Genomic DNA, 17,481 nt, shown 5'->3' with positions numbered 1-17,481 from the left:
CACCTGTGTTCTGGGGACTAGATCTGACTTATTTACACGGCTCAGAGGGCATTTGCTGCTAGAGCAAAAGCTTGAAAACAGAATTGTTGCAATGTCTGGTTCCCTGCTTTCGCCCAGGGCTGGTGGAGCCAAAGAAAGGGGGAAGGGGTCTTGCTGGTGAGGAAATTAGTCTACATTGGGGTCTTTGCTCTGCCTGATTCAGAGCAAAGCTTTTCATCCCAGATGATGCTGAATCAGGCAGAGAAGGGACGTGAACCTAGGGCTCCCGCAACCCAGCCCAGCGCCCTGACTGCAAGGCTACATAGAATATATGTCGTAGTTCCTCTTCTCTGCCCCCCCTCTCTCCCCTTTCCCCCCCGCCAACAAACACCTCACTGAAACGGCTGTGTCTTTGCAAAACATTTCAAATATTTCACCGGTTTCATTTCTGTAGAAGTATTCCAACTGGCTCTATTTGCCACCACGTCCTCCATCATGGAAGCCATTGTACTTGAGGCACATGCATTTCCAATGAAGGAGACACTCCAGCGTGCAGCACTCAATGGATTGTTCAGTAGAGTTAGTAAAAACTGACGCTTGACCAGCAGAACAGCATGGGGAAATGTCTGCAGAGGTTACTAACTTCCAGCACGCGTACCGAAGGAGAATGACAACAATGATCATTCTCAAAAGAAAGGGCAGAGAAAGGTGCTCCTCGTGCAATATAAGCTTGATTCCGTTAATTAAAATTAACGAAACCTTACCAGAAGTCCAGAAGGGAGAATTGCACGTTGATTACAACCAGTCGTTTATGTCCAGTTAACACATCTTGCCTTACGCAACAGATGGCAATTTAGGTCAGATTTATATCAACGTATTAGTAAGATCCCATGGTAATTGGGGTTGTTTATGTTGTTGTGTTCATGTTCCATCTTGCTTGCTTTGACATTGGACTCTGCTTATTATACACAGCAGAGAAACTGCCCTGGAATGGGGCCGAACAGGAGTAAGTCCTACCCGCACCGATTAAACCAGAGATTCAAGCCATGCTGCCAACAAAATACAGCTGGGAGTGTTAGCACAGACAACACTCTATGATCCACTGCATGTCTGATTTGTTACAAGAATGGCTGAAGCGTCTATGTAAACGTCGCAGAGTAAGAGGGCTATTCTCCCACCTTTTCTATGGGATATGGACAGTCTGAATCCATACATGATACAACACAAACCTATGCTTTGGGCTCCACTCAGCTACCAAACTCTCAGCAAGCCACGTTTTGTTTTGTTTTGACAGCTTGAACCATTCCTCTGGGGCCGCAGTGACTGTCCTACCCCTTCTGCACTGATAAAGCTGCTTCACGCTGCAGACCCACAAACGGGCTGTTGCTTTTGTCTGCTCCCAATAAGTTCTGCTAAAGGACAAATGGGTTTTGGTCTGTGGAGCGAGAGGAGGGCTTCTGTGCAGAAAATGTACAGTGGGCCTTGAAAGAGAAATCTGGAATCATTTACCAAGAAATCCAAGGCTCCAGGGAAATCATGGACTTCCCGGTCAAGAAGCTGCCTAATTGCTCCTTAAGGCATCACTCTTTTGATGTCCTCACACTATGTAACTCCTATTGATTTCAATGGGAGTTAGACAACGAGGCTCTTCTGAAAATCCCACGAGGCACCTATGTGCATCTTTAGGCACCTAAATAGATTTTAAAACCTGCCCTTACCACCCAGTGCTTAATAGGAAGGGGATAAACGTCCACATGACTACTTACTATTTGCTGTGACCTTGAACATGATTTAAAGCTTGGGCCCCAGATAGGAAAGCGTTTGTATTACCTCACAGCACTACCAAGCTGCCAAATCATCTGTACCAACAGATATTTCCCAGGTTAAAGCCATTTGGCACACAAAGCATAGGAACCAATGGACAATTTCAGCATGGCACAGATGTAATAACGTTCTGAATTAGGACAGGGGTTGCTCAATATATGTTTGAATAATCTGGGGAAAAAGAGTGAACAGTGAGGTGGCAAATTTTCCGATTAGCCAGAATTATTTAGGATACTCAACGCTAGAGAAGACTGTGAGGAATTCCAGAGGGATCAAACAAAGCTAGGTGAGTGTGTGGTATAGCCACAGATAAACTTGACTGGTGATAAATGCAAACTAATGCACGTTGCAAGGGATCATCTGAACTATTCCTACGCATTGCTGGGTTCTAAACTAACTGCGACCACTCAGGAAAATGGTGTCACTGTAGACTGTTCAGGGTGTAGCAGTGGTTAAAAAACTGTCCAGATGCATATAGAACGGGATGGCAAAAAAATACTGAAACTATTACAATTCCATTATATAAATGAATGGTACAACGAACAGCAAAACTGTGTTCAGTTCTGGTCAACCCATCCCAAAAAATGATATAGCAGAAGCAGACAGGGTGTAGAGATGGATGACAAAAATTATTAGAGACCTTGATCAACTTCCACATAGGAAAGACTGAAAAGATGAGGACTTTTTTTGCTTACAGAGGAGATGATGAAGAGGGAACATCACAAATCATATAATGTCATGAATGGTACAAAGAAGGTAAACCAGGCACTTCTATTCACCCTTTCTTATTGCACAAGGATAAAGGGACATCCAATTAAATTGAAAGGCAGCACTAAAACTGAGCTAAACTAAACTTAAAACTGATAAAAAGAAACAAACACATACTTACCTGTGGAACTCCCTGCTACAAGATATAGTTAAAGCTAAGAATTTAGCGGGATTCATAATAGGATTGGCCATTCATAAGCAACTGGATGTGGTGGTGATGGGAGCTACAGAAAACCCTGAGACAGATAGATAATCCAAGGGATATAGATCGTCATGGCACTAACTGATGGAGTTTCAGAGGAAACACCCCTCCAGGTAGGTTATTTCATTATTCCCTAACTGTTTAGTACAGGGGATTCTAACAACTTGCTCTGGACACTGTCAGAGGCAGGATAATGGACTAATACATGGCCCTAATCTGGTCTGGTAATAGATTAACTTTCCTCAGTCTCCTCATTGCTAAGACTTTGGTTTGCTGTATTTGTCAGATGCTCCAGCCACTGCAGCATGTAGGACTTTGGAGACTTTTCCTCTCTGACTTTTCTTGGCTCTTTCTCCAAGGCATTAATCATTCAGCCCACTTAACATTGCCGTTTTATTCAACAGTGTAAGAGAACCATCTTCTCCCCCGGGTCCTGTGGTATCATTTCTAGAAGGGAGAAGCAAATGGGGGGGAGTCCCTGTCGGAATCTGTGGCCTGTACTTCAGCTTCTAGAGCTATCTCCACAGCGCCTCTTCTTTCTAAGTGCAGAGCCAAATTCTTCCCTCAGATCATTTACCTCACGGGGAGCTCAGTGTGTGAGCGGAGAGCACTTTGGCTCTGAGTGCTGGTGGGGAGCTGGGACTGGTACAGCGTCACATTTGTTGCCTTGTAAATGCACCTTAATTTGCCCCCGTTGCGCACGTGTGATTTTGGGGCTGGGGAGTGACTCACGGATGCTGAATGAGGCTTGCCCGTCTGACCACTCCTATTTATTATGTGCTCCTGTTTTCTAGCGCAGGAGTGGATGGGATGCTGCTATTTTCCATTCTTCTCACCACTGGTCTCTTCCCGGCCTGTGCCCTGGAAGTCTCGTGCCTTTTCCCTTGCGCTGCTCACCGGGGTTTATTTAGGTCACACTGGAAGCTGTTCCACCCTCTCACCCCAATTTTTGTTTTATCAACTGAGGTGGCATTTGAGCCTTGGGCAGTTGAATATTCACCTTGATTCTTATTATCACCTTCTTCTTCAGCTACTGGTGCTCCGTGCCCATGTTCACTCCTACTTTGCTTAGACCCTGCGAATTTAGTCTTTACTAGGGCTGTCTGAAATAGCCGCAGAATTAGCTATACCATTTTCGCCTGTTCACCCAAAACAGTAAATATTTTTCATTCTAATCTGGATGTTTTCACACGGAAAAAAAATTAACCATACTTTCTACAGGCATAAAATTGTCTCTTCACTACAAAAATCCATGTCTCCTGCGAAACTACCCATTGTTAAGGATTTCTGCAATGATTCATAACTACATGGTTTTCACTATCCCAGGCAGTGTTCACTGACAAAAATGGAAACTGTTCCCCAAATCAAATGCACAGAAGTTTATGACTGTATCAGGTAGTTCTGAAGGTTTGTCTTCTACCTCCTGCATCATGTTATTGCCTTGTAAGGGCATCGCCTTAGCGGGATTAGATTTTACCTTTCTCGCGATGCTAACCACGTTAATATTTAATACCTCACCGGGCCCTGGTGAGGAGTAATTAGTAAATGACTGTGCAGCACGATGAAAACACCAGGTGCTACATGTGATAAATATTCATAGCAAAATTCCTCATACTTCCAGCACACCCAGTGACGCCCGTTGTGTCCCTCAGGATCCAGCCCTAGTGCTATTTCACTCCTATGTCCTCCTGACTCTATTTTGACATGTTCTCACTTCAGAGCCGTGATCCCCAGCCGAGCCTGTAGACCCCACAACATTGCTCTCGTTGCTGTATAACTGTCTCTTTGACATCCAGGTTTTGATGTCTCTAAACTTCCATAGACCAAATGTCTACCAGCTGGAGTAGGCGTAGCTTGCTGGCTTGCAGGCGGCAATTTCACTGTCCGTTTTTTTGAGAATCATTCTCTTTGACCTGCACTTGACACTCATGGCTGAAACCTCCGGCTCATTTTATTGTATTTAATTGTATGTACACACCAAAGTGTTTCATGCTGTTACTTTTTCCTACACCCTTCACACACACAATTCTGACCCACACGTTCAAGGCTGGCTAGCCACAGTTAATACTACGTATAATGGATAGAGTAATTACTGTAAATTATCAGTGAATTCACACGGTGGATAGCCCCTGCTGTTTAGGCAGCATGTTGTTCTGTGCTGCTGTTTCAGAAAATGTCAAGCCTCCTCAAGGTCTGTGGTCCATGTTAGCACAGCTGGAAGATATTTGCATATGCAAAACATGGAGACATCTAGGTAAGGTATTCCAGCTGTAATGTATTGCTTCTTTATTTAATGTGTCCCATCACTTGCCTTTTGGGGCTGTTTCCCTGGGGTGAAAAGGGGATTATGGGGCTGCACCTACCTTCTCAGGCATTACATTAGTTCTTTAATGCCAAGTAACTCGGCTAGTCTTGCCCGACCCTGTCTACCAGCAGGGTTTCCATCCTGAGTAGCCAATGCCACAATAGAACGAGCGAGACAAGGTCAGGCAAAACTCGGTGGTTGAATGGGTTGCTCGATCCAAGAACTGTTTCTAATTTCTTCTTTCTGCATAGGGAACACACAGATAAACCTGCCACAAGTGCCAGGAGCATCTACATGTCACCATGTAAATAATGATAATAATTACAGCTCATCATCATCATCCGGTTGCTCCAGCAGTTGGTGCTAACACACACTGCCTCTAATACTAGTCCTCCTGGAAGCTGCATACAAGACGTCACGTTTATATTGTCTCCTAAAACCCAAGGAAGAGCTCTAAAATGTGGACTCCTGTAGTCACAGTACAGTGTGCTGGTCACTGCTCTCAGGCCACCTGCTAGTAACAATTGGTCCCCAGTTGGTTTGGATTTATCAGAGCCAAAGGGATCTTTCCTTTCTCTTGGCGTTTGTGACAACTTTCCCAGTTATTTATACTAGGAATAATTCCTGTGATAGTTGGCTTAATCCTAGGGACAAGAATGCATTCAGATACACAACACTTCTTTCTTTCTTGTAATTACCAGACACAATAGTCACCTAGCAATGTTATATTTTTCCCAAGCTAATGCTAGTCAATGAGGATCTCCATCAATTATCAAAAGCCACAATGCACTCAGAGCAGCTGATGCCCTCACAGTTTAGTTTGATATCTATTAGCTACAAGATCACAAATTTGTCCATCAAGACTAAACAAAGTGTTAATTTCTCATCTACTTTCCCCCCCTCTACATATTTATTAATTAGCAAACTAATTTATTTAGTCCTTCAGGAATTACATGCCACAGCAGACATTCTAGGCTGTCAAAGAGAACTTGTCTATTAGTCCAAGACATGCAAGAAGGGCTAATAGATAAATATGTCAGAGCACTGACTAATTGGCACAAGGTCAGGCTTGATGCATCCTGCTACCACTTCTTTTGTAATCCGTTTTTGATACTGACAACTTCATATTTTTTAGAAATAAAATCTATGCAAAAGCCTTTGGAGAGTGTCTATTCAATTTCCCAGATATGCCTGAAGTGAAATGTGCTTAATCTACTTTGTTAGATGAAAATTGAGGAAATGGACCTACTCTGCAAGCTAAAATGTATCACTGGCTCTGAGAGAGTTGATGTGGAAATCCATAAGTAATTCTAATTTCTCATTGACTGAATATCTTATTTCAGGTGTTGTTTGGGGTCCCTTCCCGATTACCTACATCAAAAATCATTTTACAGATTTAGAACAGCTCTATTATCAGCTTTGAATGAACACCTGGCTGAATTTGCAACAGATGCAACAGATGTGTAAACTCTGCACAAGTCGAAAATGCACACTTCAGAGATTTACACATTACACTATTGAGGCTTGGCAATCATGTCTTAAAGCAGCATTATGCTCCTAAGGTAGAACTACCCTTCAGTCCATGGACACGACTCCAAGTTATCCCCAGTAGAAGCACTGCACAAGAATTGAATGTGGTGTATTATTAGAACCACAGTTAGTATATTTCCCGGCTCCCTAGTACTAGGCTGTATGCTACCTTCTGCCATGTAGAACGTAAAACCTACCCAAGTGTTTGTACGTTTATCCATTGAAATAAATCCTCAGGGCTGGGTTTCTTTTCAGGAAGTCGGGGTCATGCAGAAGGAGGACGTTCTTTGGCCAAGGCTGGCAAAAGGAGCAATTGGACAGACTAGCAGAGAACTACCGAGAAAATACATTCCAGCACCTTGTGCCTTTGCTTCCTTATGTTCTCACTTAACTGGCAAGTTAAAATAACACAGCTAAAATATAGTACAGAGAATGGACAGCTTGCATCTGTTGTGGGAAAGGAAGAGCTGTTTAAAGGGAAAACTGCCGTGACTAGGTATAGTATCCTAGATCTAAACAAATATATAGTAAATAAGACTGTCTAGATCTGTATGTATCTGCACTAGAGGGGATTGGATGAAGCCCCCTGCACCCTTTCTCCATTGAACATTGGTATTTCTGGGACAATAGAGACTGCACCTCAACGACGCTTGTTTTCATTTTGCAAAACCAAAACCTGGCTGACAACCCAAGAACAGGGCTGCATGGCCCATCTTGGATCCTATACACTGCAGGCAAAACTTTCTCCAAGCCTGTGCAACTGTTTCATTAGCTTCACAACTGGGTGAAATTCACCCCTTTGCAAGGGACCAACACAAAACGTATGCACCAAATAAGCCCTATGAAGCTTAGCATTGTGTGATAATGCACTCCACGTAAGTAGGGAGGTAGAGCGGAGAAATTTCATCCATGAATAATGCTGTATCACTCAATGAGAGTGATTTCCTCATACTTCCCAGCAGAAAGTCCCATCTGATGCCGTCACTGAAAGGAATATATATCCATTATTATTAGGCATCATTTTCTTTATTTATATGGTGCCACCGTTATGTATGGCTCTTTACAGACAGACAAAAGACAAGCTTCCTGCTGCTACGTTAAAACAGCAAACATCACCCCGGACAGGAGCAGGAGTGGGATAGGGGAGAACAGAGGTGTGGGGAGGATGCACTGGAAAGGCAGGAGACTTCAAAAAACCTTTCGCCCAGTGTGATAAGTGCTGGTTTTCAAAGGGTTGGCCAGCATAACAATTGTTTAATCACTCTTAAATTAATTGCCCTTCAGCCAAAGCTTCCGCCAGCTCAGTGTAAAGGTCTGTTCAATGGGCATGGAGGTGCCAGAGCAAACAAGTGGTTAGGTTGCATTAAGAAAGGTCTCGTGAATTACCCACTTGATGAGTGAACGTCCTCACTTGGAATGTTGTGCTCATTTTTGGTGACCCTATTTCAAAAAGGATATCACAGAAATGGCAAAGCTCTGGAGAAGCGGAAATAAAATACATCAGAAGCCTGGAAAGCTTGGGCTACGCACTTTAAAGAAGAGACATAGGAGAGGAAATCTGACAGAGGCATATACAATAATGCCTGTTCTAGAAGAAATCAATAGGACATTGCAATTGACCCAGGAGGAACCACTCAATGAAATTAAAAGGCAAGACATTTAAAACTGAGAACAGGAAATACATTTTACCCAATGCATAATTAGCCTGTAGCACTCGCCGCCACTAGATATTATTGAGGCCAAGAGTTCAGCAGGATTAAAAAAAATAGAGGATTAAGCATTTATAAAAGTAATAAATTGTAGCTACGCTAGCTAGGATGAAAATGGCATCAGCCGACCTCTGACTGCTGGGGTTAAGAAGAAACTCCCCCGACCTCCAGGTTACAACATAATTGTTCATTGTGGCAGCGTAATACCTCCTCCCAAAGGCGCTGGTGGTACCTACTGTGGGAGAGAGCACACTGGCCTAGACGGGCCATTGGCCAGATCCACGCTGACTATTAAGGTGCAGAGTTACAGAATGTTTGGTACGGGTAAGACGCAATCCATCAGTGCCAGGAAGTTGAAAGCAAAGGTTTCCAGGCCATCTTTAACTATCCAACCCCCTTTGGTGCTTACAGAAATGTATTTCAGGAGCTGAGCGCACTGTGATATCTTACTGTATGAATGATACATATTCCCATTTCAGAGCCCAACAGCATGCGCTGAGGTCAGAGTGATGAACATCCTGTCTTCGGCAGTTTCCAGAAAATCTTTTCATGTTATTTTAACACTGAACATTTGTTTCAGATGCTTCAGACAGTATTGCCCAGATCTTCCCCCTTCCATTCTTCCCCCCCAGCCTTTCCAAGTCTGCAAAGGTTTGCTATCGAGCTCAAGTTTTCATCCACCTTTCGTAATGACTCAGAAAAGAAAAGGAGAGGAAGAAGAAGAGGGGTGCAGTGATAATAAAACGGAACAGAAGGAAATGGAGCAGTACAAAGTGAGAGCCAATGTTACAGAGCTGGAGTTTGCTGGCAAGTTTTTCAGGAAGGAAATGCTCACCTCCTATCCTTGACTTTAAAGGTTATATACCTGACTTTAATGTCCTCATGTCAAATAATAATAACTCAAATTAAGGAAGTTTGTTCCATTTCACTGCACCTGGAGATACAATTTTCAGCCTTCATTTTTCTAAATTAGTTAAGCTGCACTTGGAAGCAGCTGCATGTGCTAGACCTGCTCTAGGAATTAATTTGGGGAAGTTCTCCAGCCAGTGCCACGCAGGAGGTCAGACTAAATGATCACAAGGCTTCCTTCTAGCCTTGGAATCTATGAATCTGATGCACAAGTGCTGCAAAAAAAAATGGGTGTTATCTGGCTTGTTAATGCCAAGTAGATGTTTTCTGCCTCTCTGAATCATATGCCTTTACAATTAAAGGCTGTTATATAAATGGAATTTGAATGATCACACATTGAGATAGCAACTTCTCAGCTACAGAAAACAGATTGAGGGCCAAATGCATTTCTAGTGCAACTCCACAGAAATCACTGGAGAGACCCCAGGGGCAAATTGCTCCTGACTGAAGAGGAACATACTTGCCAAGACATACCCTGAGAAAAGATCACCAGTGGGTTTATCTAATCAGGCATCTTATTACCTTTCGGTAGTTGCTGATGCTCTCTTTTTATAATGCCCTGTAGGGGAGCTGTGTTACATTCGGTTACAAAACGACGTTCCCCCAGCTCACAGGGTGCAGAGGCCCCATTTGAACACAGCAAGAGGGGAGTTTCCTCCTGTAGTAAGGATACAGATTGAGACAAAAGTCCCAACCAGGCATTCTGAGGAAAGCTGGGGTCTCCATGAAAGCAGTATCCTGATGGCTGGAGGCAGAAGAACCTCTGCGGGAGCACTGTTCTATTGCTGGCTTTTAGAGGGTGGGTTTGTTTTTTTCTGTTTGCTCTCACAGTCTACACCATGCAGTATACGGTATCCTTAAGAATAAAGTCTCCGGGGGAAAATCTTGTTGGATAAAAAAAGAAAGAAAAAAAGAAACCTTTTGTTGAGGTTGATCTTCCGCCCAAAGCTACCTAATCCCTGCCTCCAAGACCTCAGGAATACTAAAGTGAAAATTGTGAAACACGGAGCGTGTGAGGCTGAGGTTTGTGCCAGGGGCTGGATGCGCTTGTGGGTGCAGTATGGCACACTGGGACCGCGATGGAGCAAACTGCTATCTTCTTCTCCAGAACAAGCTTTCATTTGATTACAAAGGGTAAGTCTCCACTTGTTATGGTTGCAAAGAAAACCTCAGAAATGTGCATCAAGCATACCCGAGGCAGAGACATCTAGCTGAGTCTGCAGAGAGCTCGGCGCAGTCACTCTGAGACGTGCAAACTGCCCTGTTCACCTCAGTGAGGGGTGAACTCAGACGCCCAGACGCAATGATTTAAATGTTAACAATATTGTTAACTCTTTCATTCCTCGTGTGAGACAGGAGGGGGAGGGTCACTGTGAACAAGGGCTCGTTTCGGTACCGCACGTGGGTGGCATTTGGGAGATGGCAGAAGTTATGGTTTTTATCCTGGGCCAAGAAGGAGCGGAGCCGAAGGAGCCTGTCAGAGCCCATGGGAACGTTCAAGTAACAACAAGGGCAGCCAAGCCCAGAGAGCCCAGTGGAGCTCCACAAGCGCGCACAGGCACAGTCTGAACAACCTACCCTAAGCAGCATCTTGTTTTGGTGACACGTGTGGGTGGGGCTTGTTTGGTGGGCGGAGCTTGGGCGAGCATCCCTTCCGTGCTGCCTCCCTGACCCCTACTTTGTGCGCAAGACACGCGAGATGCTTTCTGTAGAGCGCAGCCAGATTCTAAGCACTGGTGGCTGCATAACTGGAAACAGGTCGTCTGAGGTAAGCCAAGTTCTAGGCTGCAGTTACAAGCTCATGCTCCTCGGTGGCTGTGTCAAGAACAGACTCGAAACTTCAGTGCACCACTTTACCCAGCACACACCAGAGGTGTCCATCTCACCCGTCTTCTGCACCAAGCACCTTGTTTGCCTTCTGAGTCACAGATTCCACGTCTCTGTTTTTCACTGCTGTACTTCTATGGTCTTGGAGGATGACATTAGGCAGGTTTGGTCCTGAGAGCTCCTTTTAGCTCTGGGAAATATCTGAGATTCTGGGTAAACAAAGGTAGGGTCTGTGCCAAAGACCATGGCTCCAAAAATGCTACCGATGAGAGAAAAAAGTTGTCTCTAGGCATCTTAGACTAAATGCCCAAGCTACGGGCGAAAGAGGAAAATACTTTTTAAATTCTAAACCTGAATGGATCTGTGGTTCAATAAAAGCTTTAGTCAGTGGGGCCAGACGGTTGTATTGTGCTCAGAGTTTTGCATTAAACAATCTTTTCAAGTCGCTTCCATCCCCTGTCCCCTCGACAATGGATCATTTATTATAAGCACCGTGGTAGTGCCCCAGTCAGGATCAGGGTGTAATGCTCCTGGTTCTGCACATACCATTTGACAGTACATGCAGGGGGGTCGGTCGGTGCTGGCATTGTCCTTTTCTGCTCTCACACTCCCACTGTGTTGAAACCTGAGGGCTAAGATTCATTGTAGTCTCCCCCAGATTACACCAGCCTTCTGACGCTTGGCCATGCCCATGAGCAGCACAGCATTGTGAGCAATCTGCTTCCTCCTCCCGGTGAGGGGACACAAGCAGAAGTTTGTGTGTGTGTGTGTGTGTGTGTGTGAAGACAGATGCTTCCTTTGCTTTGCCCTGATCCCTTCCTCCCTACTGCTGCTAGCAGGGGTTTCCTTCAGGCCTTCCCTCCACCTCCACGGCTGCTGTCCCAGCCTGCCTATTTGTGTGGTCTGAATTACAAGTGGGATGAGTAGAGGAGGGGGAAATGATTTTGTCAGGAGACCCCGATCAAGAAGATCCGCAGGTTCCTCCAATGTGCCTGACCCAGCCCTGTTACCTGAACATGCTCACCCAGTGCACTGCTGTACAGTAACTCCTGGGTAAAGCTTGTGTGGTGGGCCTCTGCTCTGTGGCAAGACACGGCAGCACAGGGCGCCTGCCAGGCAGATCCAGCACTAAAGGAAAGGGAATTGGTAAAAGCCTCTAAAATGCAGCATGCACGAACTGGATGTTTTCTATTTAAGTGAGTTCAAGTAATTGCTCTCTTGGCCTAACAGAAAATCTATTTCCATGTGTTTTGAAAACTGCCGAAGATATTTCATTAGGAAGTTCACTTCCGCACATTTACTTTCTGTTAAGCCACAGGGGTGGGCGACTCCGAATTTATGCAAGCACAAGGTCAGTGCAATCATGCAGTGTTTATGTGCTCCCGTTTCAAGCTACAGGAAATATGGAACATCCCAGTACTATTTCTTACACCCTCAAGAGAAGTTTGCATGAAGTCAAATTAGACGTACTCTCCTTGTTGTAATTTCAGAGACAGTTCCATTTTTGGCCAGGCGAGTCGGAGCATTACAGGAAGCGTAAATAGCAACTGAAAACTAAACTCAGGAATTACTGAAAATAAAATACAGGTGCTGTGCAACTATCACAAAAGTCTAATTTGAGGCTAGACAGACAACTGTAAATAAAAGGCTTTATGCATAAGATTTTGAACAGCTAGAAAGTCAAGCCACGAAATCCGTACACAAATGATACAGTGATTTAATTCACTGCTGACAGGACACTTATGCCTTAGAAACCTGTGCACTTGGTCAGTGCATTTAGAAATTAAAACACTATCTCACGTAGTGGTTCAGTCAAATGAAGAAGTCACATAAATATCCCTATTTTTAACTTTACAGGCCAGTAAACCAACCACTAATCAAACTCCTAAGTTAAGTAACCAGCAAGGAGTCGTATCTGCATTGTTTGTTTCTGAGAACTATTACTACTACGGCATTTTAAAAAGAAAATCAGAAAAAAGAGCCCTGAGAAATGACTGCACACGTCTTTCCTTGCTGCAAAGAGGTAAATGCGAACCCCTTGGAACACTTGAGGAATTCTGAGTCTCAATACCAAGCCTCAGAAAAACAGAGCCAAACTTCCAGTCACACCCAGAAAAGGACATAGGTGGATATTACCCCACAGGATGCTAACAGTGGTTATGCTTAGGGCTAGTCTACACTAGAAGCGCTACAGAGGCTAAAACCACCTCCACAAGAGGCGCTAGCTATATCGGCGGGAGAGCTGTCCACACCAGTGCTTAGGTCAGTGTAACGTACATGGTTTATTCACACCCGGAGCGACATAACTTTATACCAACGTAAGTGACAGAAGGTACAAGCCCTCAGAAAGCCAATATTTTACCATAGTGCAGAATAATTTCCTCACCCACCCACCCACACTACAGTAGTCAAGTCAACAGTACAACGATAATACTTAGCGGTTACATAGCGCTGCTCACCCGTAGATCTCAAAGCACTTGAAAACGGAGGGTGTCATTCCCTTTGCTGTACTGATAGGAAACTGGGGCACAGAACGGTGGAACAGCTTGCTCAAAGGCACATAGAGAGGCAGGGCACAGCTGGGAGTAGAAGCCGGGCATCAAAGCGCCTCGTCCAGCGCCCCATCCGACAGATCACCCTGCCTCCCGGGAACAGATCAGTTTGGGCGAGTGCTCCCACCTCATGGAAGCAGATGTAGTGACATGAACGCAAGACTGTCTTGGGAAGGGAATGATGTGGCCAAGGCTACATAAAGAATTGCACCAAAAATGCCCCAAGCAGCCCATTGGAGAGTTGGTCTCAGCAAGTTCCTGGCAAATCCTTCTTGGTGGGGTGTATATTGAAATAACGCTGTACCCCACTACAGTTTGTTCTGCCTGTAGTATTCCAGGGTTCGTCGTGCGTTCACTACGGGGGTGGCACATTTTTATCCTACGTTTAAGGGTGTTTTTAGAGGAGTTACTGGTTCTGACTGCAGCGGTCAGGGCACTCAGAAGGGAGGCAGATTGATAACAGGGATTCCAAAGGAGAAGCATGGCTAGGGATGTTCACAGACTGACTACAGACATGCATGGAGACATGCACCAATGCTGTACTCCGTCATGAAATGGCAGAAGCTCCCACCTCGAAATGTTTTGGACAGTGTTGGTGCATGTTTTACAGTCCTTGGGAGGAAGTTCAGTAGGTTAGGAGGAGCCTCAGCTGGGGAGAAGTGGCAATGGGGTATCAGATCCTGATTAGGATGCAATGGAATTGTCACACTGACCCTGTCACACACTGGAGAAGGGATGGGAGACAGCCCAGCCATTATCGTGAGATGTCATTCCAGAACCCCATTGCTGCGCCCGAGAACAGAACTATTATTTGGTGTATGACAGCCAGAAATCATTTATCTGATGTTTTTGTGGCACATAAAGCTGCAGATTTTTAACATCCAGAGGGCCAAATCTATTGCCTTACTCACGTGAGGATGTGGCCCAATGTGTGTTTTGTTACAGTCAGTTCTTGGAAAGCAGCTACACTTCTTCCTGCCCTGGGTCCCAATCCTGTGGGATGCAGAGTGCCTTCAAGCCCTATTGAAATCAATGCACGTTCAAGGCACTCAGCCCTTCTTAAGATCTGACTCTGATTTAGAGCCCCTTTTGTCTTGCCATGAGACAAGTGAGCTGAAGCTGTTGGCGAGGCATTGCTGTTATTTTCTAGCTACTTCTCTCTATTCTGGGTTTTACCAAAATGATTTACGGCATATCCTCTGAGAAGGAAAAATATGCTCCATCCATGCAGTTCCTTATAGCTGGCCTCGGTAAAAGAGATCATCTCTTAAAGGTTTTGGGAGATCGCTCCTATCCAGACAGCCTGGGGCCAAATACAGTTTCCAAAGGAGCACACATTCCCCCAATAAAACAAGAGAGAGAACAGTAAAGCCCATTATTTACTCTACATTTATACTCCTCTGGTTATTCATGCAATGGGTACAAACTGTGCGCAGCAATTCACTGCGGCCACTGATACCGATCTGCTGTCAACTATGTTCAGTTGAACGGGGGAGAAAATGGAAGTCACTTACCGTATAGAATTGTAATGAGGGAAACGGGCATGACTAGGATCCCCACCAACATATCTGCCACCGCCAAGGACATTAGGAAGTAGTTTGTGGCATTCTGTAGCTTTTTCTCCAAGGAGACAGCCATAATTACAAGGATGTTCCCACCAATAGTCAGCAGAATAATAACCAAAATCAGGAGGGCTGGCCAGTTCTTCTCCCTCATGGACATACGAGAGACTTCTCCCCACTCAGAGGCATTAAGAGGGTCGGACGTGGGCAAACTCTGATTCAGAGTCAAATTGTTGCTTAAGGGCCAAGCCATCAGACCACCGTGCAAACTAAAATCTAGCGTCACAGACACCGTTGTTAAGCTGACGAATATCCCAGTACCACTTATAGTGTTCATTCTCTGGAGCTGATTTTCCTCTTTAATTGTTCCTCAACGTTAATTTCTTTTTCAAATGGAGGGTCCAAGGCAGCAACCGAATTTCACAAAACCAGCGCCAGAAAATTGTTTGATCTTCCATAATGGACTAACCCTTACAGAAGTTAGAGTGGAGCTCTTCTGGTTTTCCTCTGAGATGATGTTAGATGACCACTGATTGGCAACCCAGAGGGACAGGAGATTTCATAATGTTCAACTCATTTTCATGTCCAGCATTCTGCAAAGAAAAGAAAAAGGCACCTTCTTTTTCACTGAAATCACAGTACACGCAAAATGCTCTACATCCCCATGCAAATGACATTCTCCTCCTCTCTCCTCCTGCTGGTTAGAATGTTCTCCAGACTGCAAGTAATTTATCTTATGGGGACAGACCATGCCTATAATTATGTAGGGGAAAAATCACATCAGTGTGTTCTGGCTGGTTAAAAGCTGATTATCGCTAATTAAATGTTTTGTGAAACCAGCAAAAGCAAGTCTGAAGAGCGAGACATGTTTCAGTTGATAGCCACTTCACAGATCTTCAGTCTCATATACAGTAGCAATTGTATGACGCTAGAAACTCCAACAAATGCTAATAGCACGGCGAAAGCGCAATATAAACTATAATCTTCAATGCAAGTATTTGCACAGAGCTTGTACGCTCAGAGATGAAGCACAGGTGTCATTTAAAACGCTAGGACCAAAATGATTAGTCCTGCTATAATAAAGGAGACTATACTTTGTGTTTGTTTTGACAAATGCATGGTAAATCAAACTGGACATATATTCTTATCTGACACCATTGCTGCCAATCTTTCCAAATAAACAAACAATTAAAACCCGGGGGAGGAAAGACAAACCTTTGCTAAACTAGACCAGTATTTTTACATTTGTCTTCATCCCTCCGAGTGTCTTTGTGTGCAGGAGGCAAGCACACCATGAATTCAGTGGCCCAAATCCTGTTCGCCTTACCGATGCAAGCCGAACCATAGCCCTGCGATGTCAGAGCTGCTCACCGCTGTGTCATGGAGATTGGTTTTCAATTTAGAGTTCCTAAAAATCTGTTTTTTCAATTGACAGATTCTTTTTTCATAAATCGTTTGAGGCCAGAAGGGGCCATTGGATCAGCTACTCTGACCCCCTGTATAACACAGGCCAGAGAAAAGAACAGGAGTCCTTGTGGCACCTTAGAGACTAACACATTTATTTGAGCACAAGCTTTCGTGGGCTAAAACCCACTTCATCGGATGCATGCAGTGGAAAATACAGGAGGAAGATATACATACAGAGAACATGAAACAATGGGTGTTGCCATACCAACTATAACGAGAGTAATCAATTAGGGTGGGCTATTATCAGCAAGAGAAAAAAAAACGTTTGTAGTGAGAATCAGCATGGCAACACCCATTTTTCATGTTCTCTGTGTGTATATATCTTCCTACTGTATTTTCCACTCCATGCATCTGATGAAGTGGGTTTTAGCCCACGAAAGCTTGTGCTCAAATAAATGTGTTAGTCTCTAAGGTGCCACAACTACTCCTGCATTGATCCCAATAACTTTTTCTTAGGCCCCAGTTCAACAGGCACTTAAGCATGCTCCCTATGCTTAGCCGAACTGGGGCCTTAATGACTCAATTGTTTTGACCTCTGATCCCGCACCATGAAACCAATGGCAATTTTGCCATCCACTGTGCAGGAGCCAGGCCTCTAACGAAATGCAAAATTTCACAATCAGCAATGGGAAGAAACTATGAAAGCAGCATCAAAAGGAAATATGCTGTTTTTAGCACATTTTTCAGCTTCTTGTCATAACCGACAACACGCAAGTGATATTACGTCATCATTTAAAAAATATGGACAGAAAAGACTCTCTAACATATTGTTTGTATGTGATCCATCACTTTGCTATCCCAGGATCAAAAAGTTAAATGTAATTTACAGGAATAAATTAAATGTTAT

The 17,481-nt window shown here is 44.3% G+C and overlaps 1 protein-coding gene across 1 annotated transcript in view; it reads right to left on the bottom strand.

Moving 5' to 3' along the window:
* Positions 1-15,504, bottom strand: part of HTR2C (5-hydroxytryptamine receptor 2C) — a 59,523-nt gene extending 44,019 nt beyond the window's left edge. The window contains exon 1 of the mRNA XM_024215540.2: positions 15,120-15,504. Within this exon, the coding sequence (XP_024071308.2) occupies positions 15,120-15,504 (385 nt within the window). The remainder of the gene's footprint in view (positions 1-15,119) is intronic.
* Between the last annotated feature and the right edge of the window lie 1,977 nt (positions 15,505-17,481).

Source organism: Terrapene carolina, unplaced genomic scaffold (assembly GCF_002925995.2).
Source record: "Terrapene carolina triunguis isolate 2854851 unplaced genomic scaffold, T_m_triunguis-2.0 Scaffold131, whole genome shotgun sequence".
Taxonomy (NCBI): Eukaryota; Metazoa; Chordata; order Testudines; family Emydidae; genus Terrapene; species Terrapene triunguis.
This window is presented reverse-complemented; position numbering and strand designations above follow the sequence as displayed.